The sequence below is a fragment of the Ctenopharyngodon idella genome, chromosome 5 (assembly GCF_019924925.1).
Source record: "Ctenopharyngodon idella isolate HZGC_01 chromosome 5, HZGC01, whole genome shotgun sequence".
Classification (NCBI taxonomy): domain Eukaryota; kingdom Metazoa; phylum Chordata; class Actinopteri; order Cypriniformes; family Xenocyprididae; genus Ctenopharyngodon; species Ctenopharyngodon idella.
This window is the reverse complement of record NC_067224.1, coordinates 22,348,979-22,375,809: the sequence shown is the minus strand read 5'-3', so window position 1 is coordinate 22,375,809 and position 26,831 is coordinate 22,348,979. Positions and strand designations below refer to the sequence as shown.

Below are 26,831 nucleotides of genomic sequence, written 5' to 3'. Positions count from 1 at the left end.
ACATTGAAAAATAAGGTGGATAAAGAAAAAACTAAACAGGAATTCTAATGAATTTTCTATCACAGTTTGGAGCCAACAATCCTTAAGGATCCTAATTGGATCCCCAAAAAATCTGCATAGAAAAGATCTTATTTATTCTAGGCAGATGCTTATTTGATCCCATTAGTATTTTAAATGACAAGAATTCTATTAGCAAACCTGTAGATTTGTAGGGTTCTCAGTTTGTTAGTTATGGATGTGGCACAAGAATTAAACTGATCAAACTAAAATAGTTTTTTGGAGTTGTGTACCTGAGCACTATGAAATTTCTCCGTGGATGTGGAGCCATGCTGTCTGTGATGTAATGGAAAACTTCTGTGTTGTTTTCTAAAGTCTCAATGACTCGACTGTGTAGAAGGTCCTCATCCCACAGGTGGCGCTCTCGCAGAACACGCTGCAGCACCACAGCAGGAGGGGCCTCTATCTCCACCGAAACGCGCCATAGACGCATTGGCTGCCCGTCTCCTACCTGCAAACAACCAATTATTAAACTGTGAGGATAATGCAAAAGAAACAATGATGAATGAATAACGCATAATAACGCAGACAGATTTGAAAGTTCTGAAAGTGGTTCCGTGACTATTGGAAATACTGGAAAATGGAGTTGATCAGCAGAAGAGCATATCTGTGCACGTCTCACAGCAGACCGAACCACATGAGCCCATATGAATCTAAAAGAGACCATTTCAGCAGGTGATTTGATGGCAGATGGTCTAAACTCAGTTGTGCCAACAGTGTTCATGGTGCTTGGGCATCTGATATTTGCAGGTTAATCTAAGGGGAGACAGAGTGAACTGCCACATGCACTAAAATCTCATTCCCCTGAGTGTAAGCAAAATCCCTTTCCGGCAAGTCATTTCACTTGGCAGCCATCTTTAAAACACCTATTGGGCAGCAATTTCAGTCATACTAGTACAGCTCCTATCTCTTTGAATGGGGAAACATCAAATTCTCCAAAGCCATTAACTAAACTTATGATTAAATTACGATCATATTTGAAATCACCAATGAAATCTGACAACAACTATCTCAAACTTTGTTTCTAAATGCTCAAATCATGACCAAAAAAACAACTGCATTTTTCAGGCTGGACCAGCCAATGCACATGCGCAGTCCGAAATGCTCGTCTCAGAAGCTGCAGTCACATCTGTCTACTGCGGGCATGTATGCTTCAACCTCCCTGACTGATTGTAACTGGCCAACTGTTTGACAAACAGAGAAAAATAAAATTTGCACAAAGCAATTTGGAAAATGTCTCAAAATTCAATCCATTTTAAGTGCATTGATTGCTTTTTAAAAGCCACATACTTTACAAAATAAACAGTGAAATGGAAACGTTTATAGATGTTTCCTAATATGACAAAAGTCTGATAACACAATTAATTAAATCAATATCTTTTTTTGTCATTCTGACACAATGTGTCATAATTCAGAGGGCAGGACTGGGAATCATTCAGAAAGCTTTGGCGTTGACAACAAGATAAAAACAACACCAATTAAACAGGGTTTCAAAACCACTATCTAATATAATCATATTAAATCTTAATTTGTTTTCGCTCTTTTGCAAAGTTACATTTTTGTCATAATCTGCTCTAAAACTGTATAACTGAAATCTAAATAACATTTAAAGAAAGAAAAGTATTAAAAACACCTCCCTTATGGATGTGTGATGAATGCGTTTTCTTAATGATTCGGACATCTGAGGTAGATTCTGAATGTCTATAAAAGGGGTGGCGAACATCAGTCCTGGAAAGCTTTGCTCCAGTCCTGATCAAACACACCTGAACAAGCTAATCAAGGTCTTAAGGGTTCCTAGAAAGCTACAGGCAGGTGAGTTTTTAACAGGGTTGGAGCTGAACCCTGCAGGACCGTTGCTCTCCAGGACCGGAGTTCGCCACCCCTGGTCTATAAGAACAGCAAAAATCTTTTAAGTGATTTCTGAACCATTACGTACGGTCTTGCAGTTTACGGTTTTAGACGGCCATCAAAACATAAATATCTCACAAATATCATTCACATCAAAAGCAATTAAGACCTGTGAGGAAAAAGAGAAGCTGTCATGGATATTCATTGAGGGAATTAAACTAAACACCTTCCATGTCTTTTTAATGGACATTAATAAATTCAAGACAATTGTGTGCTATAAAAAAAGAGGGGTGAGGGTAATTATATGAAGTCATAGAGTATATGAAGAAAATAAATCTTGCAAGCTGCAGATGTCTTTCCTCTAGGACTCCTCTTCCAGTGCCACTCCAAAGCTGTGACTGATGAAGTAGCCTGAAAACAGTCTCTCCAGTCTCAGCCACTGAAGCTTGTAACCTTCATGCACAGTCACTGTGTTGAGGACAGCCTGTCGTAGGTAGATTTACAGCTGTGCCATGCTCCTTCCCATTTCTTAATCATTTCTAAATTGATTTAACCACACTCCAATGGATATTTAGTTACTTGGAAATGTGCTTGTATCTATCTATGCCTCATGTTTTTCCATTCCTCTTTCACAGAGTTGCTGAGAGTGCTCCATTTTCTTCACGGTCCAAGTGCTACCACAGTAGTGACTTACCAACAGTTGCAGAGATGTATTTATATAACAGACAACTGAAACCTGATTTTTTTTATATTCATAATTATTCTTTATCACTTAGTAGAGTTTTAATTAAAGAGTATTTCTCTATTAGGGAAAAAAAAATCATCCATGCATGTTTCCTTTTTGTTAAAATTTGTTTTTGAATCAAAATGTAATTTCTCAATCTTCCAGTGAAACGACAGACTTCTCCATGGTGACATATGCCTGACCTCTCCAATCATCTAATCCGGTTTCTTGGAATCGGCCTCAAGCTTGCAGTCAGATATCCAATCTTTATCCAATCAACAACCCATGGACTGACCCAAGGCACTTCAAGTGTCTTTTTCGATAATACGTTTCATTCATATGTATGTCACTACTTCCATTTCATCACGACTTTAAGAGTGTGTGTATCACATTTCAGCTGCAAGTGCTGTGTGAACCTGTCACAACATCATGTGGAGCTGTTAAAAACTATATCGGACTTGACAGCAAACCCAAAGAGCATATTAGTCAATGCAAGTGTTTACACAAAAGTGTCAAAACTATAGTAGCCAACAACAACAAAAAAGTCATTTACTTGTATTAATTTACATAATATAATTATATTATACACAATTCTCAAAAATGAGTAAGTTAATGAATTAAATAATTAAAATTCTCAACATAAAGCTCCAGAGAGACTCCTCTGAGAGCATGTCTGTGTCTCTACCTTTTTATAAGCCAGTTCAGTATTGTCTGGTCCATGGGCATGATGCCAGCCTTTACTCCGCTCAGATGCCTCTCTGAGAAGACACTGAATGTTGTCCTCCAGGTACGCCCGATAATCCACAGGCTCGCCCAGGGCATTCACCCCGAGCCCGTGCAGAGGCAATGGCTGGGCATCAGCCGCCACGTAAGAATTCCTAGACTGGAGCATCATTTCATGAGGGATCTGCAGAAACAAACAGTGACAGAAAGCTGATCAGTGCAAAAATATGCCGCACCCTGTTCCCAAAATAAATTCTTGCCACTGTTAATGCATACAAGATATGCAAGAAGACTTGAAATATTTTGCCTGCAATGGATGCAGACACTGAATTATCAACAGACATTATAAGTGAAAATGTGGCTACCTGGAACAGCTTCTTGCATTCTGTGATCATGTGACTAAGGCAGTGTGTGGCAGCCATGTTCTCACTCAGGTCCTTCTGGACTGGCTTGTCTCCGCCTTTCCTGCTCATGAGCCTTTAACCAAACCGAACATAAATAAAAAGTTGACAAAAAAAAAAAAAAAAAAAACTTCTGTGAGAGACTGAAGGACATTTTGAATGCTGTTACTGGCAGTAATCTTTCATTACATTCTGTTATAATGGTTACTTTTCATTAACTTTTTAGAATATTAAATTGCTTTTCTCATGGGGACCTTGGCTGGTCCCCCAATGAAGGCAAAACATGACACACACACACACCTTGGTGAAGCACCATCTTTCTTAGAGGCATTCAGGTGCAGTATGGAGGGTGCAAGACAGACAGCCAGACTCTCTGCAGTCATCTGGTTTTCCTGTGCAGATGCAATATCACTGAGAAAATAGAGCAACGTCTGTAGAACCTCTCTGTTCTCATCAGGCAGCAGGATCACGGCTGCCTGCACGGCCTGTAAGCGCTGCTCTTCTGGAACGACTACACACACACACACACAAACACACGGGAGAGAGTTGTAAAGCTTACTGAAGCAATGATGTGTTAAAAAAATGAGAACTTGTGAACACTAAAAAAAATGTGTGTGGCTGTGTGTGTCACTCACACTGGTAAGCATGTAGAAAAGTGTCTGTAAGCTTGGAGGTGAGCACAGGTTCAGGCAGATCCCTAAAGTACTGTTTAATCAGGTCAGCCACATCATAAGCTGATTGACCCTGGTAGGTCACATGATCGGGGGAATTCTCATTGAGCTGCCTGAGGGCCTGGATCCGGGATTTAACCCCCGATTTCCGGAATATTCCCACCTGTAGAGAGGAATTAAGAGATAAGAAGCTAACAAAAAAAAAAAAAGGGTGTTTGTGAGCATGTTTGCTTGCATACAAACCTTCTCCAGACACTGACTGCGTAGATATCTCATCGCCTGCTGGATGCTCTGAGGCAGGGGCTGACCAGTTCGCTGGACGTTTACAATCGGCGGAACGCCAAACACATGTTTATCTTTGTAATCTGGAACTTTGGAACGCTTCATAAACTTCGGAACCACCCTGACCAACGACAGAGAAAAAATATTTTATTTAATTTGAGTCATACAATGACAACTGACCAGGGAGATGAGACCCGACATACATGAGTTCAACGAGAAAAGGAGGCTTAAAAAGCACACTAGTACAAGAATCCAATTTGTGGATGTCCACAATAAAACCTGCAAGGTCACATCATTGCAACATAAACTCAAAATCATGGCAGCAGGCTGTAGTGAGAGAGAAAGAGCAAATGGAATTGCAGTAAGTATGTATAAACCCTGTGAAAATTGGATCTGTTTGCTGCCTATGACACTGACACTGATGCAGGCCTTTGACTGTGGGTGTGTGGGAATGGACGAAAGGGGAAAGATAATGCCTTCTCAGTGACTGGTGCAGAATGAAATGAATCATCTTTTAGATCTGCGAGCCGTGAAAGTGTTTGATAGACCTATAAGCTTCTCATCAGAAGTCCTTTCCTGCAGCTAGAGTTTAAAATGGACAAATGCAAAAATTATGAACCAATTTACACTTCGTTCCTGCAATGCCAAATAAAAAATTACTGAAGAACGAAAGAGTGTGTGTGTGTGTGTGTGTGTGTGTGTGTGTGTGTGTGTGTGTGTGTGTGTGTGTGTGTGTGTGTGTACATAAACAGAACTGTAATTTTAGCCCTGTTGGCAGAGGTAGATATGGAATGTAATTTTCATAAGCAATAAAAAGCCAACGGGTGAACAGATAGAGAGACAGAAAGATGCTGTCATTAACTGCATCTGTTAGAGCAGTTTTACTCAACTGATTGTGCCATTAAAAACACTTTTGGCAGAAATGAGATTTCCTGCATCAGACATAAGAGAGCATTAATGCCACAGCTGACCTGATGAGTCAGAAAATGTGTCCACCACATCAATGCATTTAAACAACCGCACATTTTTTTTTTTAGAATGGGAACATGCCTTGAGGTACAATCTTGGGTTTTATTTAGAAAATTTCTGACAATTTATGAGTATGTACGAATGAGAATGTGTCATCTCACCAGTTCCAGCCATGTTTGCTGGTGTCCGTGTGTTTCTCCAGGATGGCGGTCAGTCTCAAGAGGCTGAATTTCTGCAGCAGGTTGAGCTGGGCAGCCGACTGCCTGTTGATTTCTAAAGACGCAGAACTCACGCTCGGACGATGAGAGTTTTGGAAACTGTGCCAGCGCAACTTTCTGAGTGTAGAGAAACGAGTGGTAGAAAGACAAGAGTGAGAAAAACAAGAACAATAAAAGGATGAACAGATGGATATAAAAGCAGCACTTGCATTTAGTTCACTCTCTTGGATGTATGGGACACATGTAAACTTTGAAAAATAAAGTAACTTTATGTGACAAAAAGCCTCAGATGAATGATATTCTAAACTGTAAAAAATGTACTTGATTACATTTCATTTAAAAAAAAAAAATGCACAAGAAGTCTTGTTTTCAGAACATACATTATTTTAGTCTTAAAGGGATAGTTCACACAAAAATGAAAATTTTATGTTTATCTGCTTACCCCCAGGGCATCCAAGATGTAGGTGACTTTGTTTCTTCAGTAGAACGCAAATGATGATTTTTAACTCCAACCGTTGCGGTCTGTCAGTCGTATAATGCATTGAAACGGTAACACCATCTATGAGAATAAAAAAAACATGCACAAACAAATCCAAATGAAACCCTGCGGCTCGTGACGACACACTGATGTCCTAAGACACGAAATGATCGGTTTGTGCGAGAAACTGAACAGTATTTATAAAATTTTTTACCTCTAATACACTATGTCCAACTGCCTTGCGCATCTGGTTGGTGAGGTCTCTGACAACGCGCTCTGACAACGGAAGTGATGTCTCGCACTCATTGAAGTATAGGCACGAGACATCACTTCCGTTGTCAGAACGCGTTCAGACCTCACCAACCGGATGCGCTAGGCAGTTGGACATAGTGGTGTTTTAGAGGTAAAAAATTATATAAATACTGTTCGGTTTCTCGCACAAACCGATTGTTTCGTGTCTTAGGACATCAGTGTGTCGTCACGAGCCGCAGGGTTTAATTTGGATTTGTTTGTGCATGTTTTTTTTATTCTCATAGATGGTGTTACCATTTCAATGCATTATATGACTGACAGACTGCAACGGTTGGAGTTAAAAATCATCATTTGTGTTCTACTGAAGAAACAAAGTCACCTACATCTTGGATGCCCTGGGGGTAAGCAGATAAACATCAAATTTTCATTTTTGGGTGAACTATCCCTTTAAGCATATCATTTAGTGAGGCTTATTCATTAAAAAAAAAAAAAAAAAAAAAAAAAGGTTTTGCCAAACTAGGGTAATAAAAATAAATAAATAAATACACAGCATATGCTTTCGCAGTGAACTAAATGGGTGTGCCCCAGAGTTCCACTCTAGGTCCTTTAATCTTTATCACTGATGTGTGTGCATGAAGTGCAATTTTTATTTTTACGCAGATTAGCTGCAAGTAGGCTTTCAAGGTACACACAGCTGTCACTGTCGCCAGACACCAGTTTAACAAAAGACAAATTGAGTGGCTTGTATCTCTCTCATCTCTCTATCTATCTCACTCATTCTAGAAACACCTGGTCTGGATAAGTGCTAACTGCACTCACAAGTGTGAACAGGCTAGAATTCCCTATGTCTATAAAGTCTAACCATCAGATTTACTCACCTGCTGGGTCTCGTGAGTGATGCCCCCACCCCTGAGTCCCTCCTCTCTCTCATTCCTCCTTCTCCTTCTCCCTCATTCACAGAGTTTCCTGCACTATCGTAATCGCTCACTGTCGTCCCAACATCTGACATTGATTGCTCATCATAATTAAGACTGCTGGGTAATGTCGTGTCCGCCGTGGACACAGTCTCCGCATTCGATTGGTCTTGCGGCTGAATGCCGAGTGAGCGCGACCATTCGTCGATGTTATGCTGTAGCCCTTGTACGTGCTGTAGAATGTCGTCCAGATGCTGGAAGGCTTTCTCTTTTCCAGGGTCGAAAATGTCACATGGATTGCCCGGTGTCTCTGGAACATTGTCGTAAATGCTTCCAATTGAGCCCATAGAAATTCTTCTCCTCCCAAAACCTGAAAGAAAGTCTTGTGACCCACTGCGACTAATGCTTTCATCCAATGACAGGTCTCCATCTTCTCCTGCCCAGTCACTATGTTCAGGACTTTGAGAAACAGAGACCGGACAGAGACTTTCGATTGAGAGAGACTTTGGGAAGGTTCCAGGCTTGTGGTCAAAGGGGAGGTGGACCACACGATCCTCTTTCCTGTTGTTATGATTGGTGAACTTCGGCACTTCCCAAGTTAACTGGTAGTCCTCCAGGTAAAGGCATGCTCTGTGAGGCTTGTGCAAAGTGGCTTTCTGGCTAACATTACTGCGGCATATCGTATGTGACCTCCATGCCTCATCTTTGGTGATTCTGAACTTATTCTTTGTTTGTCCAGGCAAACTTGCATCGGATGTGCAGTGCAGACCTGAGTGTGGCTGATGTTGAGTTACTGTTGAAATGCTCTTTGGGACTTTCTCTCTCTCACAATCTCGCTTCTTTACGGATTCTTTCCTTCGTAAAAATGATCTAGAAGGACGCTTCGTCTTCTCTCTTACAGACGGCAGGGAAGATGAGGATCCGGTGTCATCGTTCTCATCTTGGCTGGGTGAGACACAAACTGACGATGCACCTTCACCCACCGTGACGTGACCCCCTGGAGCTGTTATTTCCCGGGCACTGTCTAAGCTCAAGCTGCTAGTGCTGAGGTCAGAGGTCAATGAGGTGACTTCTAGGAGACTGATGTCACTCAGCACACTATCGCTACTACCCGAAGGTCGTAAGGTCGAGGCCCGGTTGCCAGGGGGGACAGGGCTGGGTGAGAGAGTGCGGAGACGGGACCAAGTTTTACTCTCACGCTGAAAAGCCCAGCGGGAGCTAAGGGCACATGCGTCATCCTCCTCTGAGTCCTCACTCTGTTGACAGTAACACAAACATGCACAGTTAGATAATGAAAAGGTTTTTTCCATTTTTGAAGTATTAATAAGAAAAGTAACTAACAAATAGTAACAGAATTCACATAGATACATTTTAAAAGGATTGTTAAAGTAAAGTTTAAAAAATATCATCCAGTGGAAGTCAAACTAAATGAAAACAGACAAGCAAAGAGCAGTTGTCAGCAAACCATCAGATCACATAATAAAATTATAAGTGGACGGCATGTTTGTTTGTTTACCTGTTTACACTGAAAATGAACCTCTAAGCTCATCGCAGCACATTTGTTAAGGGTCGTTAGCCTCCTAAACACACACACACACACAAAGAGAGAGAGAGAGAGAAGGGCATATTTGGGTGTTGTAGGATTTAAATTTGCATGAAATTTACATGCATAGTCTTTGTTGAAAAGGCAGGGTGGCATAGTAATTATTTGAAAATCCTGATGGCTAAATTAAAAGTGGTAGGTAAGATTTTTAAAAACTCAACCACAAAAAAAATGTGGAAAACTTTACAAAAATACAAAACTTCATGAATCATCTTCAGTATCGACATTCAAACATGAGAGAAAACTCACTTTCAGTAAAACATATGCTAAGTGAATAAATAAAAATGAATAATACAAGCATTAAAACACTGACATATAAAGGGATGCGCATAGTCATTAAACCAAAAACAAGTGGTCATTCACAAGTGGTCATCTGGTACTGTAATACCAGGTGTAAATAGTGCCTTTAAGTGCACCTGGGAAGCTCCTACCTCCGAGTTGGACATTCGTTATTACAACCTCACACATTTAAATCAGAAACACAACATGAAGGTAGCCTGAACAAAATAAAAAGAATCATATTGTGAACAATGAACCCAAATAACTACATCTGAATTCAAAATCATGAAAATTATTAATTTCTATCGCTTATTTATACATGGTATTTAATATATATACACACTTATTTAATATATATACACTTGCTTTCTATAAGCTGCTCACACCTTTAAAATGATTAAAAATAGCATGTGAAATTAAAATAATGTGCAAAGTCATTAATTCCCATTCACTACAGACTTGCTTTAATCTCTCTATACAGATTACAGATATATGATGATATCCATATTGCAACTGTGTTTCCACCATGTTTCACATCAGTAAGCCCCTTCCAATGTCACAACTCATGTATAATCTAGAATTCAGACTTTAACACTTGTAAATACGCTTGGTCATTCATGCGCTCAGAACTTACTTGAAGGGCACATTAATATCAGGTGTAAATGGGCCCAATGTGTTCTTAAACAAGACACATAACCCCAGATTGCCTCAAGGGGACTGTCCTTTAATTAGTATACTATTAAATAAAAGTCACATTGAATAAAACTGTCAGCTAAACGACAGCTTAAAGGGTTAGTTCACTCAAAAATGAAAATTACTCACCCTCATGTCGTTCCACTCCCGTAAGACCTTCGTTCATCTTCAGAACACAAATTAAGATATTTTTGATAAAATCTGATGGCTCACTGAGGCCTCCATTACCAGCAAGATAATTAACACTTCCAGGTGCTCAGAAAGCTACTAAAGACATATTTAAAACAGTTCATGTGACTACAGTGGTTTAACCTTAAATGTTATGAAGCAACGAGAATACTTTTTGTGCGCCAAAAAACAAAATAACGACTTTATTCAACAATTTCTAGGGATGGGCGATTTTAAAACACCGCTTCATGAAGCTTTACGAATCTTTTGTTTTGAATCAGTGGTTTTGGAGCGCATATCAAACTGACAAAGTCACGTGATTTCAGTAAACAAGGCTTTGTTACGTCACGTAAGTGTTTTGAAATTTCAATATTTCACCACTGGGGGGCATGACTTTGGCAGTTTGATACACGCTCCGAACCACTGATTCAAAAAAAGATTCGTAAAGCTTTGAAGCTTCATGAAGCAGTGTTATTTTGTATTTTTGGTGCACAAAAAGTATTCTCGTCGCTTCATAACATTAATGTTAAACCACTGTAGTCACATGAACTGTTGTAAATATGTCTTTAGTAGCTTTCTGGGCATCTGAAAGTTAATTGTTTTACTGCCATCGTATTTTATCAAAAATATCTTAGTTTGTGTTCCGAAGATGAACGAAGGTCTTATGGGTTTGGAACGACATGTCGGTGAGTAATTAATGACAAAATTTTCATTTTTGGGTAAACTAACCTTTTAATTAAAATACATATATGTTTTTGTGGTTAAAACAGTTCCAACAGTGATGCAAATGTGGACATATCAACTGTTAACAGCAGTTGTCCAGGCTTAAATTAGTATTTAGATTTATTTGTTATTTCTGTCAGCAATCCAAGTCACAAAGTTCAACACATTCATTAAGTGTGTGTGTGTGTGTGTGTGTGTGTGTGTGTGTGTATTTGTTGATGTTGACTGAGCTCTGAAGACGCTCCCAGCTGAATTGCATTAATGCCACACTTGACAGAGTGATGAATCTATCAGCCCATGTATCTTTTCTAAAATGACTTGAACTAGACTCTGCTGCTCTCTCCATCTGCGCCCAATCGGCTCTGATATGGCAGTGCTTTTGTTAGAGGTAGAGGGGCATTCATCACCATGTCATTATTTGATTATCAGCATGTTTAGAGTTGACGTGAGTGGCCTTGTAAGCATACGAGTAAGCGATGTGTTCATAAGCATTCAGCTCTCTTGGTAATTAGTGCACACATTGTGCTTGATAATGACTTGGCTGTGAAAATCATCACAGTTGAAATGAAATACAGTTGAGCGAAATATAGTCCAAACCAGCATAAGCATCTACAAGCATAAGTGACCATCCGTTTAGACTGATGGAGTGGATTTGCATCAGTGATCACAGTGGCTCCCCTTCAACACGTCTAGTCACACCATAGTGTTTGGCGCCCAGTGGCCACAGGATTTCTGTTGGACATAATGCCTTTTCTGCATGACAGAACAAAACTAATTCTAGAAACAAACACACAAGAGGGGGTGTGTTCGGTGTGGCATTTGGATTATAGATAATAGTGTGTGAGAGTTTGTGCACATCAATATATTAAACTAATTACTCTTTGTGAATAATAATCAGTAGGAAGGCAATAAGGATAAAGAGCGCTAACAATAGGCTAGCAAGACACTCGCACACACTAACAAAGACTTTTAGCTCTGTGCGTCATTAGGCATGCTTGTTAGCTTTTTATTTAGTTTTCCAAAGACTTATAAATCTTGCTGGCTTGCTTGTCTGCTTTTTTTCAAAAGATTAAGAAAATTCTTATTATTCACAATAGTGGCCAAACCAAAACCAAAATAGAAAAAAAAAAAAAAGAAAAAAAAAAATTGTGTGAGATTTTTTGATTTCTTTTTCTTCCTGTAGCTCAAGCATTGAGCATGGTGCTAGAAACACCAAGTTCATAGGTTCGATTCCCAGGGAATGCATGAACTAATGCACAAATTGAATGCAATATAAAATATAAAATCTGCCAAATGAATAAATGTAAATGTTATCTTTTTCTAAAAATGGATGGTCATCTTATAAAACCGGAGGGCGGCACTCTAGACCAAAAACATCCATAGCTTGCATATATATAGGGAGGCAAAGTCCTCACAGTTTTTATTATTTTTTTTAATAAAAAAAATAATAATTTTGGTCATTCAGACTGATTTGCAAACAAGAGGCAGGATTTATCGCACAAATCAATCATATCCAATCATCAACAATCATAGCGCAATGGAGGCGTTGCCTTCTCTCACGCGACTTCCCCTATTCATTCTCAATAACCCCCAACAAACACACTGCACGCTTTAGGGGGTCTGTTAAAGCTCAATGGGCTCAGGGGAGGCACGAGAGATGCGGACTCCCGCTGTAATTTTACTTGTGGATGGTGCTATTGGACAGTATTACTTTAGAAAAATCAATCATTTATAAAGGTTTTTAATGTCACATTTTGTAATATTTGTGCTTTTTTCTTTTTGTAATATGGATTATTTTCTCATCCTCTTTTATTAGTAATCTTGCCCCGAGTCCTGGTTAATTTCAGACCCTGATCCGAACCTATCCTTTAATCACCATAATTACAATGTAGCACTAAACACTAGATCACATCTCCAGTCTAAACATGTTTTCTACATTTACAGTCACTGCCACAGCAGTACAGATATTTAGTCAAAGAAAATGCTGACAAATACACTTGAAGTACCGGATGAGTAAAGCTCAGCCTCATAGTGATTTCAAATAGACTGACTGACAGCATGAAATTTCACCTCTGCATTTTTGATAAGGTATAACTTGGCAGTCTAGTTCACCTTAAAGCTATTTGGCAAAATGGCCACAGACTGGCATATTCACTCAGGCGGCAAGACAGACTCTGCATGGAGCAAATTCACAGAGACAGTCAGGGATCTCTAAGTGCACTAGTAACCTGCTGTGGCGCAAAGATCAACAGATGAGCTCATCATCCCACTAATGCAAGAGGGCCATCGGTGTTTGATAGCCAGAATACGTTCACAGCAAAACAACAAGTGATTCTGCAAGAAGACTGATTTTTATATTACAGTTGGAAGAGTGAACATCATAACTAGGAAAAACTTTGATTCCACATAGTAACACAAAACAGAGAACAGATGTTTTAATCTTTGATTAAAGATTACAAGGGCATGTGAATTAAAAATAATAATAATAATAATAATAATGCTGTGCACGGATAAATCATTTAAAATAGCACTGCAAAATTCTGACTCAAGCCATGTTTTATTCAATGTATACGTGTGTGCTGAAATTGGTTTATGTATTAATATAGCACTACATACATACTAATTAAACCGTCACCTTTTGATAATCACATTAGGCAGTGTTGCGATTCCCCTTTTACCGTCCCTAAATGTAAAACCTTTTTAAATGATAATTAAGAATTTTGTTATACAATTAAACACTAAATGTGTTTAAACTGAATTTAAGACATTTTAAGACTTTTTAAAGACCAGTTAGATCCCTGCACAGTAATGGCCATGATACTGATAAAATGTACACCCTGAATTTGATGCAAGTAATTTTGAAAAGCAGCTGTCAGTGCCAAATATAACACCTTTTCCCACAATCACATAGATAACAAATGTGTTTGCAGTGTTTGATGGTCTTCTCATATTAGATAAACATTATATTAGATTTTACATTAAAGCGACTTAACACGATTATGAAAAATATACAAAAGGTGCACAGTGTCTTTCACATAAATACTAAACATCATCATGGTAACACATCTGAGACTATGTTAATGCAATAAACATTCATTTAACAACATTAGATAAAACATAAAGCTCTAATGTACATAACTGACAAGAAAAAAAAAAACTAAGAATAAACAGTTAATTTCAATGAATATACATCAGCATGTGAAGTGTCACGCAGGGAATTCTGGGAATGTCAATGTACAGTTTTTCACTGTAAAATTATACAATGACATTCCTTTTCACTTCCAAAAACTGTCAATTTAACAGCATTTTACTGTAAAATGACATTAAATGTAAGGTTAAATCTATTTCACCATATAGTAAGGAAACTTAGTGTTAACCAATTAACAGATTTTTACAATAGCATAGTCTTTTACCGTTAAAATCACAATCATTTTCCCTAGCTCACACAAATCCAGCTTCCTTTTCTACACAGCTTTAAATATAGATACTATGGACATGCATATAGGATTTAGAGTTCTAGTTTTTCAGCTATGTGTGTGTGTGTTTGTGACTCGGTTCTCTTAATTCATCAAGCTGCCCTGATGTTTTTTATCAGTAGCTAGCAGCCAAGCATACAGTGTGTAACTAGCCACTGTGGGACAAATGGTATATTCAGTCTCTATCTCCCCTCTTCTTCTATCGCCTTAGGACTGACACCAGTTGCGCCCCTGGGAAATATAATTTTCCCCTCTCTGTTTATTCGCTATCTTTTAGAAAAGGCCATTCATTCCAATGTGACTTCTGCAGGTGTGACCAGTCACTTAATCACTTATTCCACATGGAAGGGTGAAAAAAAGAATAAAGTTGATAATAAAAAAAAGGACAGACTGAACAATGAAGCACAGCAAGGCCTGCTGACACAAGTGGACCGTCACCATGGTGATCGAAAGCCTATAGAAATTGACAGATGCCCTCATGACATGTGACTCATACTTTTAAACGTATGTCATAAAGGCACTATTATTAGTATACTTTTTATCATGTTATTCCACCATAATTAATGCCATGGGTGCAGTCACATAAAGGAGGAGTGAAACTCAAACCAGAAGGGATCATTGTGCAGGATGGAATATATTTAAAGTGCTGTAATTAATATTTAAGTGAATATGCAATGGTTTCTCACCTGCATAACGCCTTGAGAGAGTCCTGATCCAGAAACTCATGGTCTCTCCTCACAGCAGAGATCTCAATAGGGAACAGAGAGGCTGAGGGCACACAGAGATGCACCAATTAATTCATTCATTCAACTACACAATTGGGCTAATTAAAGCCTACTGAGACCAAATGTAACATTTAAGCCAGTGGTCAGTAAAAGATAGATTAAAAGGTTATTTACGCATACTTGGCCAATAAAAAAAAAAAGCTGATTGAGTTCACCCAAAAATAAAAAATAACCTGGTCATCATTTACTCACCCTCAAGTTGTTCCAATCCAAACCAGTATGAGATTCTTTCTTCTGTTGAGCACAAAAGAAGATATTTTGAAGAATGTTGGTAACCAGACAGTTGACGGTAGCCATTGACTGCCATAGTATTTTTTTTTCTTTTTCCTCTATAGAATTCAATGGCTACCGTCAACTGGCTGGCTCAACAGAAGAAAGGTTTGGAGGTTTGGAACAACCTCAAGAAACTCACCAAGGTCTGGAACAACTTGAGGGTGAGTAAATGATGACAGAATTTTCATTTGTGTGTGAACTAACTCTTTAAATCACACAAACAGAGGACATTTCAACTTTAACCCACATATAAAAATTTGCATGCGATCAAAATTAGAAAATCTTTAAATAGTTGTCTGACAGCATTTTCCTTTACAAAACACTGACAGCACAAACATTAGCATACACATACATAAGCATATACAATTGATTTACATGTTGCTTTTATGTTGTAAGGTGTTCTTGAGTGATAAAATGCATTATTATTATTATTATTATTATTATTATTATTATTATGATTATGATTATGATTATGATTATTATTATTATTATTGCGATGCATAGATACTAAATTTCTCCGCCAATACCGGTAGCGATTATTCAGATGAAATCTGCCAATACCAATGCTGACAGATTGGTAAAAACTCTTCCAACTAAAGCTGCAAACTATACAGGGAACCCTCTCATTTGGTACAATTGGTACATTACTACATTACATTAATATTAGATGTTAAGATGAACAACAGAGCTGTTATATTCAACTGCTATATATTTTCAGATATATAAATTACACTCAAATAAAAAAACAATAATGTTTGTGTTCAACTCAGTTGCACAAATGGCAGTTTTCATAAACACTTGTCTTCATGACAAACTTATTCAAACATACATATAGAATTAACAGTAAATAAGGTCCTTTCTAGTATTTTTTATAGCTAACCAATGAACTGTGAACATCGGATAACTTTCCTGAGGTAAATGCAACATTAAGTGACATTGTTTACAAGCTGTTTTACTGTTGTACTGTATTTTTCAACATACTGTACCTTTTGATGTTCATACATGTTTTTTTTGTGCTATAACTTGTACTAAAGTGAAAAAAAAGACTCCACGCTGCCACTTGAACTGTCACGTCACATTTAAGAGTGTCAAATGCCATTTACTGTTTGAATTTCATGATAAAACGGACAGAATTTGAAAGCTGAGACTTTGTTTCTTATTAGAAGTGACAAAGCACAAAGCTCTTTGCTATTATTGGATGTGAGGCACACTACAAATAATGTTTGGTGTAGGGGGGAAAAACGTGGACCTGGCAACATAACTGAATTGCTATTTTTTTTTTTTAAACTGTTAATGCATTGTCACGTTAACTTCAACTTAAGAGAGATTTTCTTCACACACAGTAAGAGTTGCAGTCTGACACGTTTTTCCGCCCTCTTTTGATTGGCAGGATATAATCATCCCTGATCATCGGCTGTTTCCATGCATTTAATTTTTCATCCAGGGGGAATGTCCCCGGACACCTCTTGAGGGACCGGCTAAAGATATATGGATTTGTTGCATTATTATTATTTTTTTTAGAGGACAATAGAAAGGAGACAGGAAAGTGGACAGAGGGTGTGGTGGGATGAGATTGAGACATAAAGGTCAGATTTGAACATGTCGCTGTTAACACAAAGGCTAAAGTGTGTTTGGAGTACATGTACAACACAACAAAAATATACTGCTACTCGGAGTAAATCAATAGGGGTCCATGACCTCCTGGGGGTCTGTGGTGCTACTAAAGGGCTTTTATCTATCATAGTCTGATCACAACCTCTTTTGTGTTAATGTGTTAAAGTACAATAACTTAATGAACAATAAAACATTTAGCTGAATTTTATAATTCAGTAATATCAAAATGTAAAAAAAAAAAAATACATGTTTGTGTCATTAATGATCTTTTCAAGCAATGTGAGCATTATATATGCTCTGTCTGGGGTCTGAAAAAAGTCAAAGAACCTTGCTCTAAAATATAGAAATGCATACACTATAACGGCAGTCATGCCTTACATTGTATCAATGTATATTCTTCAAAAATGAGCTGGAAAAGCAGTTATGTATCGGCAAATAACTACCAGGGCAGCACTATTTTAGATGGAACAGAGAGTCAGAATGTGAGTGTGGTGTGTGTATACCTGCATATTGTATGCGTGTATGTGTGTGTGCATTTGAGTGCGTCAACATTGCTGAGGTGTCCCATTTCCACCTTTTGTTTCAACCTCCTTCCCCTCTTGAGTTACAGGTCCAACTAATGACAGTAGTACAGGAAGATTGCCAGAAAGCATTCATCTCACACCACAAGAACAAAAGAAAAAGAAATTCCCACCAGAGTCAAACTTAAGTCAAGCTAGACAATTCTACAGTATCCAATTCAGAATGACACACACTGTGTAAGTGTGAAGATGACATTTCTTTTGTTCATCAGGAACGAGAAGTACCTTGCCTCTCTTCCTCTCAAAATGTCTTGGTTATGAATGTCCTTATCACAGCAGTTCAAAGAACACAGAGTTTCTTGTTCACACACAGCCAAACATTTCTTAAGTTTCTTTACTCTGTTTGGGGTTGGAATGAAATTTCCAATCAGTGCTGTCACTCAAATTCAGAATTCCAGACACGCAAACAAAAAAACAAATAGAGCATCCAGACCACTCTACTGCATTTAATGTTTTGTTTTCCTAAAAAAAATACAAGCATACATATAGATGCAGAATATATTATATAAACTCTTCCTCTTTTGAAATGCAGGGCTATTTTCAGGGACGGGGAAAGACCAACTCGGAAGCATCTGTTTGTTGATGCTGCAGTTTAGCTTCAAAATGCAAGTGACAACAATTGCCCTCATTTATTTTCCCAATAAATCCATGTTTATTACCATATGGTCACTTTTCAAAGATAATATTACACACAGGGCTGTTTTCAAAACAGACAGACACCAGCATCCCTGCTGTTTTAAAACACAGCACCAACTATTGAGTTTTTAATAGAGCATCAAGGGATGATTCTGAGAAAAAAAAAGTGAGAAATCGCTGACTGCTACTCTGAAGCTGGACATCAATACAGAACAGAGAACACAGAATGCCTCAGTACTGACCTATACAAAATCATAAGAGTTATTCTGTGATCAGTCGCTGGATCAAAGTCTTGCTTTTTTAAACGTCACGTCCTTTTTAATGTTCCTCTGAAGTTATTTTTATGCAAATGTCAAGAGGATGAATGAGTCTAAGTTCGCTTTGATATATATTGGTATATATATAAAAAAAAATCCAATACAAGACCTATGCCATGAACAGCAGGAACATCCCGGATACTGGCGTATCATTAATTCAGCACATCTCTGTTTCTGTCACAGCCAACGTGGGCCAGGTCACTGCCAGCTTAGTCTGTGACGTGCAGCCGGAAAATACACAGCTCTGTCAGAAGAAGTCAAGCAGATGACAGGTGTTTGTCAGGTTGCTTAAATGAGACAAGTGAATGGAAGTGTTGCTGCATTCGGCTTTAAAATTATCATTGTGCAGGTGGAAAAATTTTGAAGGCAATAAAACACTGATAATTATTTCTTTTAGAGAAACAAAACTAAATGCATTACTGTGATTAGCTACAAAAATATGATTATTTCAGAATTACCTCACCAGACCACACTAAAGGCCCCTGATATACTTTAAGTGAAATCATAGAACAAACTGGTGTGAAGTCATTTCGAACAAAATCAGGCCAAAACAAAGTTCGTTTTGTGTTCGAAACAGCTTACAAAAGTGAACTTTCCGTAAAAAAGCGCTTTGCCTGGTAAACACATTCAAACTACCATTGGTCCATGGTGATTCCATAATGGGTGTGGCTTTGAGGCTCCGCCTTCTTTGACATGTTAATCTTATCTGGTTCATTTCTTCTATTCAGTCCGTCAAGGTCAGACATTCGTGAGTAAAAACAAACACACTGGAGAGCTGTTTTTTAGTAGAAAATGTAGTTGCAATTCTAATCGAAGGAGACACGGATACTGTTTTTTTTTCATGTTTAATACTGTAAAGCTGTTTGCTTTTAAACAATTTATTGTATAAAGTGCTATATAAATAAATGTGACATGACTTTACTGGAGTGCTGAATTGCAATGCTTGTGCAAACGTCCACATTGCTATGATCAGATGCTTTCTGTTTTCTCATCGTTGTCATTTCATTTGCATGTTTATTCTGTTATTGAAAGGTAAGTGTGCAGCACATATTAACATATTCATCTAAATGGAGCTCTCAGCAGCGTGGGTGGTGTCAGGATGTTCGCTAACAGTATACCGTGAGTATATCAGGGGTTGACAACACAGAATGAGTAAATAGCTGTTCAAGGACGTGTGCTTGCATTCAAACACAGCTGGACAGAATGTAAAGGTATGGTGCTGAATCCTATTTAATACTAGGAATGCTCTGATAATACAATTCTGAACTAAAATTAAAAAACTAAAATTAATCATTTAAAGGCTACAAGTGAGTTACAGTGAACTACAAGTGAACTACAAGTGTTCAGTATGAAAATGGATATGCATTATAGATTAATTTATCAATGAATTATAACCAATACTGGTAGTTAATTAATATGGTACCATGTAAATATTGCGCATCCCTGCTTTTAACATGACAGCATTATAAAAACGTGTCACTCCTGGTGAGAGATGCTGAAAAACAGGATGCAATACAAGAGCCTATATCTAGATGTCTGTACATCAACCTTAGTCATATTGATTTGTGACAGGAATGAAATAAGGTTGTGGAGGAAGGAAGTGTTCTTGTACAGTTAACAACATACCGATCGTTCAGCTAACAAAACATCTTTCCAAGAGACTTTCAGTAGGAAAAAACCTCCATAAAACAGTTTTAAAAGTTATGAGTTTTGACAATTACATGTGATCAAGGACCTATATACAGCACATGCTATTGCAAAGACTTAGTCTATCCCTTGCAGGCTCGTTTTCAACCGCATAAAGTTAAATATGGGATCTACCTTGCAGACAAAAGTAAAAGTAAAAACACATCCTTTGTATTTAATTTACCTTGAACAGACTGCAAAATGGATTGTTGTGGACATATTGATTTGTTATAAAGTCACTTTTTGTAATGTGTATTCAGTGCTTTCTGCTACAATTTGTCTTTGAGTTACCTTCATCTGTGGTATTTCATTTGCAAATAATGATTTTAATTTTTAATTAACTTTTTTTTCTCTCAGCATTAGAAAGCATAATTAGGAAGGTGGCACAGAATGTTTTTAGATTCCAAAAATAAGGAATAACAGACCTGGCAGAACCCTGGCTCAGTAATGAATAAAGAGCATGATTTCAACAACAAAAAAACTCTCTCTGTTATTATGGGCTGTGTTTTTCCTGAGACATTTTGGTCCTTATTACATGTTCATAAGCGTGTAAGGCTATAAGGGATGATCTTAAAACTGATTTATCTGAATTCAGGAGCAGGTTCAGCCCTGCCAGTGAAATCTGAGCAGGCTAATATTAGAACGTGTCTGTGGATTCGTCATTGTCTGGGTCACGGGTACGCCTGCTTCACACAGCAGACAGCATCACCAACAGATTCCTGCAGGTGCCGTATGAATAAAAAGATTAGGAAGTAAGGAAACATAGTGTGGTCTTCTGAGAGCACATATCACTTAAAATGAAAAAGTTAGTGTGATATGGTCCGCCCAGACCTCAAATGAGTTTTAAAAATAGTTAGGATAGAGTTTTTGTTCACAGATTAGAAGAATAGCTCACCCGGTAATTAAAATTCTGTTTTCAATTAACACATGTCACTTTAAACCTGTATGACTTTCCATTGTTTATTATTTTTATTATTATTATTTATTTATATATTTTTATAAAGAATGGCCTTCTCCATATGATGGGTTGGGTGCCAAGACTCAAAAATGTAGGCCTTCAGGTTTGAAATCAATAACTCTTGATGACAGAACATTGGCGATTTTTTTGGCGATAGAAATGTAGTGATGCACTGATGATAAAATTGTATCTAATATAATAATTGTCATGTTATGAGTGATGACCGATAAACGATCACCATTAAAAACCTATACTATTTTCTCTAAATAAATTTAGACCAAAACTTAAAACCAAAATCAAGTTCTAAATGCTAAAAGCGAATTTAGGCATCACATTATTATAATATACAGTATGAAAAAATGGATTCTGAGATTTGCTTAAGATTACATTTACAGTGTTAAAGCTGCAATATGTAAAATTTTGCAGTAAAAAATCCAAAAACCACTAGGCCAGTGTTATATACAGGTGCTGGTCATATAATTAGAATATCATCAAAAAGTTGATTTATTTCACTAATTCCATTCAAAAAGTGAAACTTGTATATTATATTCATTCATTACACACAGACTGATATATTTCAAATGTTTATTTCTTTTAATTTTGATGATTATAACTGACAACTAAGGAAAATCCCAAATTCAGTATCTCAGAAAATTAGAATATTACTTAAGACCAATACAAAGAAAGGATTTTTAGAAATCTTGGCCAACTGAAAAGTATGAACATGAAAAGTATGAGCATGTACAGCACTCAATACTTAGTTATGGCTCCTTTTGCCTGAATTGCTGCAGCAATGCGGCGTGGCATGGAGTCGATCAGTCTGTGGCACTGCTCAGGTGTTATAAGAGCCCAGGTTGCTCTGATAGTGGCCTTCAGCTCTTCTGCATTGTTGGGTCTGGCATATCGCATCTTCCTCTTCACAATACCACATAGATTTTCTATGGGGTTAAGGTCAGGCGAGTTTGCTGGCCAATTAAGAACAGGGATACCATGGTCTTTAAACCAGGTACTGGTAGGTTTGGCACTGTGTGCAGGTGCCAAGTCCTGTTGGAAAATGAAATCTGCATCTCCATAAAGTTGGTCAGCAGCAGGAAGCATGAAGTGCTCTAAAACTTCCTGGTATACAGCTGCGTTGACCTTGGACCTCAGAAAACACAGTGGACAAACACCAGCAGATGACATGGCACCCCAAACCATCACTGACTGTGGAAACTTTACACTGGACTTCAAGCAACGTGGATTGTGTGCATCTCCTCTCTTCCTCCAGACTCTGGGACCCTGATTTCCAAAGGAAATGCAAAATGTACTTTCATCAGAGAACATAACTTTGGACCACTCAGCAGCAGTCCAGTCCTTTTTGTCTTTAGCCCAGGCGAGACGCTTCTGACGCTGTCTGATGTTCAAGAGTGGCTTGACACAAGGAATGAAACCCATGTCTTGCATTCCTCTGTGCGTAGTGGTTCTTGAAGCACTGACTCCAGCTGCAGTCCACTCTTTGTGAATCTCCCCCACATTTTTGAATGGGTTTTGTTTCACAATCCTCTCCAGGGTGCGGTTATCCCTATTGCTTGTACACTTTTTTCTACCACATCTTTTCCTTCCCTTCGCCTCTCTATTAATGTGCTTGGACACAGAGCTCTGTGAACAGCCAGCTTCTTTTGCAATGACATTTTGTGTCTTGCCCTCCTTGTGCAAGGTGTCAATGGTCGTCTTTTGGACAACTGTCAAGTCAGCAGTCTTCCCCATGACTGTGTAGCCTACAGAACTAGACTGAGAGACCATTTAAAGGCCTTTGCAGGTGTTTTGAGTTAATTAGCTGATTAGAGTGCGGCACCAGGTGTCTTCAATATTGAACCTTTTCACAATATTCTAATTTTCTGAGATACTGAATTTGGGATTTTCCTTAGTTGTCAGTTATAATCATCAAAATTAAAAGAAATAAACATTTGAAATATTTCAGTCTGTGTGTAATGAATGAATATAATATACAAGTTTCACTTTTTGAATGGAATTAGTGAAATAAATCAACTTTTTGATGATATTCTAATTATATGACCAGCACCTGTATTTTGTTCAGTTGAGCACTTACAGCATCCCAAATTTTAAATTGTGAGAAAATTGCTATTTTAACCAAGGCTCCGGGACGTGTGAGGAGTCGCCTGTCAATGGCGTCATATCTGCGTTACCCTCGGTTTCCAGTTTTATTTTGTAGAAATCATGGAAACACCAAAGACGCTTTAATATATTATATGTTTTAATAGACAAGGGAACAACTGTTTGGTTACATTTATAGACGGAAAACTAATTATTGTTATATAGCTCAACATGTTTAGTCTTATTGTTTAAAATAAATCTAATTTTCTTGATTATTTTTTATGCTTTACCATGCCTCAGAAAAAAACACTATTTTGTGAAGTAGCTAACATAGCATAATCAGACGCAGCTTTATTTTTAGTAACAGTAATACAGAATTTTCTCTATCATACAATACATTTTAAAATTAATTGCATGCCATTTAACAACACAGGCCATCAAGCATTTAATATGATATTCTAAAATCGATCTAGCTTACTGTAGTGTGTAACAATGTCTCACAGCAGCCACTGAGCGAACGCATAGAGTAACGTTATAACATCATTGTCAACACACTCAAATGTATCTAATATGATAAACAGATGCGTTACCTCATACACTTGACCGGAAAAGCGGAAGCAGCGCCGGCATAATAAAAGTTCCACTGCTCACGGCGTGTGCTGCATTCATCTCTCGTTAACAATCGCTCCAGCGGCCTCGTTCAGCTCCCACAACACTCGGTCCTGCTCTGCTTCATACTACAGTAATGTTAATAATCGCATCCATGAACATGATTTCTGCCCGAGTCCTATACTGATTCTTTTCCACTGGCTGTGAGTTGAAGACCACATGTCCCAAGATTCTGCGCTCAAACTTGGCGTCATCAAGCTACGCCTTTGTTTTGAAAAGGCGACCTCTAGCGGACGAAAAACTACATACTACACCCTTAATAAATTATTAGTCTTTTATAAAAGATTAATTTTAAGTGAGCGTTAGATGATGGCAAAGATAATCTAAATGTTTATATTGTGCATCCCTAATTCTGTTCATCACACAAAGCTATTGTATGCTTCAGAAGACTTTTACAATGCTTTTTTTTGTCATTGTGGAACTTGACAGCACCTGTCTTCATTTCACTTTAATTATATGGAAAATAGGTGACCAGGATATTCTGTTATGTTCCACAGAAGAAAGTAAGTCAGAGGGCTTGGAATGAGGGTGAGTAAATGACCACAGAATGCTCATTTTTGGGTGAACCATGGCAATTATTTGATATTCAAATGAATTTCTCTTAAAATGATTCCAATCTCTGTAGCCTGTGAACTGAGTATGCATGAGCTTTCAGATTTGTTTAACTTCAGTGTGTGTGAAATGGCACAAATCATATTCTGGGGAGAAGCAGGACAGACAAGCTCTGAATATCTGCAGCACCTGTGATGGTTTCTAAAGAACAGTGCAGTGTACCGCTCATTGGTTCAGCATTACTTTATGTTCACAACCCAAAAGGGATCTGAACCAAAAGCCATCTGGTTTCACATGTATTTCCCAAATCACTAATCCTGAAACACAGTAACACTGAAGCCTCCTGCAGTGGAGGGGAGGGGGTGAGTGTGCACCTTTCTAAAAAGACAATATGGAGGGAACCCAGATGAAAAGAAAATAGGAAAAAAACACTGAGTATAGGGTTAGAATTGCTGCATCATTCCAAATAAATAGATTGAGATAAATAATATCTCACGGCAGATAAATAAACACAACAGTCTGTATCTTTACACACACACACACACAAAGAGAGCTGTCCACACTGGACACATCAAAGCAATGTGCATCTGTTTACTGTCAGTAAATCATCGTGTCGCGCTGTATCGTGTCCAGTGTAGACAGGATCACTGATTATATAATGGGTGTTATTTGCTTTTGACACGCTGTGTCGTGCCACTTGCGTCCGATTTGTCCGAGAGGGTGTTACTGATCATGATGCTCAAGATCTGTGAATGATCATAATTTGTGTATGATCAAAGACTACAGATATACAAAAATGATTCACCCCTATTAGTTATGAATGGGATAAACTGCAACGTGCAATATGGTGGAATACGTCTTCTAAGTAAAAGAGCCAATGTTATTGATTTAAAATATGTTATTTAATGGTGAGTTCGCCAAGTAGTTTTTTTGAAATTTCAGGATTCCCCCATTCAAACAGATAGTACTTGGTCTTGGATGCCCGAAATAGCTGCCCGGTGGCGTTGCAAATATGGCCGCTGAGTGAACAAACTTTCCTTAAAAGGGATTTTGGTATAATCCTAATTTTATCCTGATGGAAATATAAAGAAACCTTAAACTCCAATAATCTTTTGGAAATGGGGTGTTTTAACCACACAAACATCGCTTCAGCTTAATTTGAACAAATATATTTTCTTTCAGGGGTGAATCACAAAACATGATTGTTTGTAGCAGGAACGTGCTATGATTGGTCAGCACAATGTGGACATCTGATTGGCTTGAGAAAATGGTTGGGGGAGTCCACTTATTTGTGGATTTGTCTGCACGTCTTGATGCTCCACAAATGAACACCAGGTAGAGTTGTGTTGTGACATAAAACACATTTGTAAATATTTTTTTATTTGCAAATTTTATTTTATTTATTTGTGAATTTTATTCATTTTTTGTGAAACTCTTTACATTTATTTGTGGATCTTAATCTATTTATCTGGAATAATGCAACAATTCTAACCTCATACTGAGTCACAAAAAGGCACAGAGGTAAGGGGCGAATGAAAGAGACAGATAATAGTGTGGACACCGAGGGATGATTGGACAATTGTGGGATGAGTTCTGGATTACCTTCATAGAGCTGAGCATACTGAGGAAATCCTGCTGCTCGGAGCCACTCACAGGCCTCCTTTGCCTCCAGCTCTGAGAGAGAGACAAAGATGAATTAATGAAATCAATAACGTAATATATTCTTTTAGTTCTCTCATGCTATTAATCATTATCACTTGATTAAAATGAGACATACAGAACACATCAGACTTGATTTGATTACTCATTTCACCATGAATAAGAGATGTTTAATCTTATTTAGATAATCTGTGGTCACATTATTAGGTCTGTCTGTAGAAAAAAAAAACCTTTCAGCATGGCAATGAGAGCAGAACTGGAATATTTAGCTGGTTTTCTATGACACAGAAAGATCTCACAAACTTTTCAACAACTAAACATATTTAGATTATATAACAGTCCTGTGCTAGAATATTGCTTATTTTTATTAATGTATTCTAACTGTAATCACTGAGACATTGGTCTTCATCCAGCTGTCACCAGTCATCAGAGGAACATGGCACATGTGATGGACAATGCCTTCAGACTGGCATGAAATGCCTGAGATCACCATGGAAACTGGTGAGGTGATAGAGGAGTCGGTTAACC

The 26,831-nt window shown here is 37.9% G+C and overlaps 1 protein-coding gene across 3 annotated transcripts in view; it reads right to left on the bottom strand.

Annotated features, from left to right (window-relative positions):
- Positions 1 to 26,831, bottom strand: part of stard8 (StAR-related lipid transfer (START) domain containing 8) — a 63,452-nt gene that overhangs the window by 2,518 nt on the left and 34,103 nt on the right. For all 3 annotated transcript variants that reach the window (XM_051892924.1, XM_051892923.1, XM_051892925.1), the window contains 11 exons: positions 26,247 to 26,318; positions 15,166 to 15,247; positions 9,054 to 9,117; positions 7,502 to 8,793; positions 5,837 to 6,010; positions 4,668 to 4,827; positions 4,389 to 4,587; positions 4,054 to 4,264; positions 3,718 to 3,829; positions 3,315 to 3,536; positions 291 to 508 (listed from right to left, as the gene is read on the bottom strand). In XM_051892924.1, the coding sequence (XP_051748884.1) occupies positions 291 to 508; positions 3,315 to 3,536; positions 3,718 to 3,829; positions 4,054 to 4,264; positions 4,389 to 4,587; positions 4,668 to 4,827; positions 5,837 to 6,010; positions 7,502 to 8,793; positions 9,054 to 9,117; positions 15,166 to 15,247; positions 26,247 to 26,318 (2,806 nt within the window). The remainder of the gene's footprint in view (positions 1 to 290; positions 509 to 3,314; positions 3,537 to 3,717; positions 3,830 to 4,053; positions 4,265 to 4,388; positions 4,588 to 4,667; positions 4,828 to 5,836; positions 6,011 to 7,501; positions 8,794 to 9,053; positions 9,118 to 15,165; positions 15,248 to 26,246; positions 26,319 to 26,831) is intronic.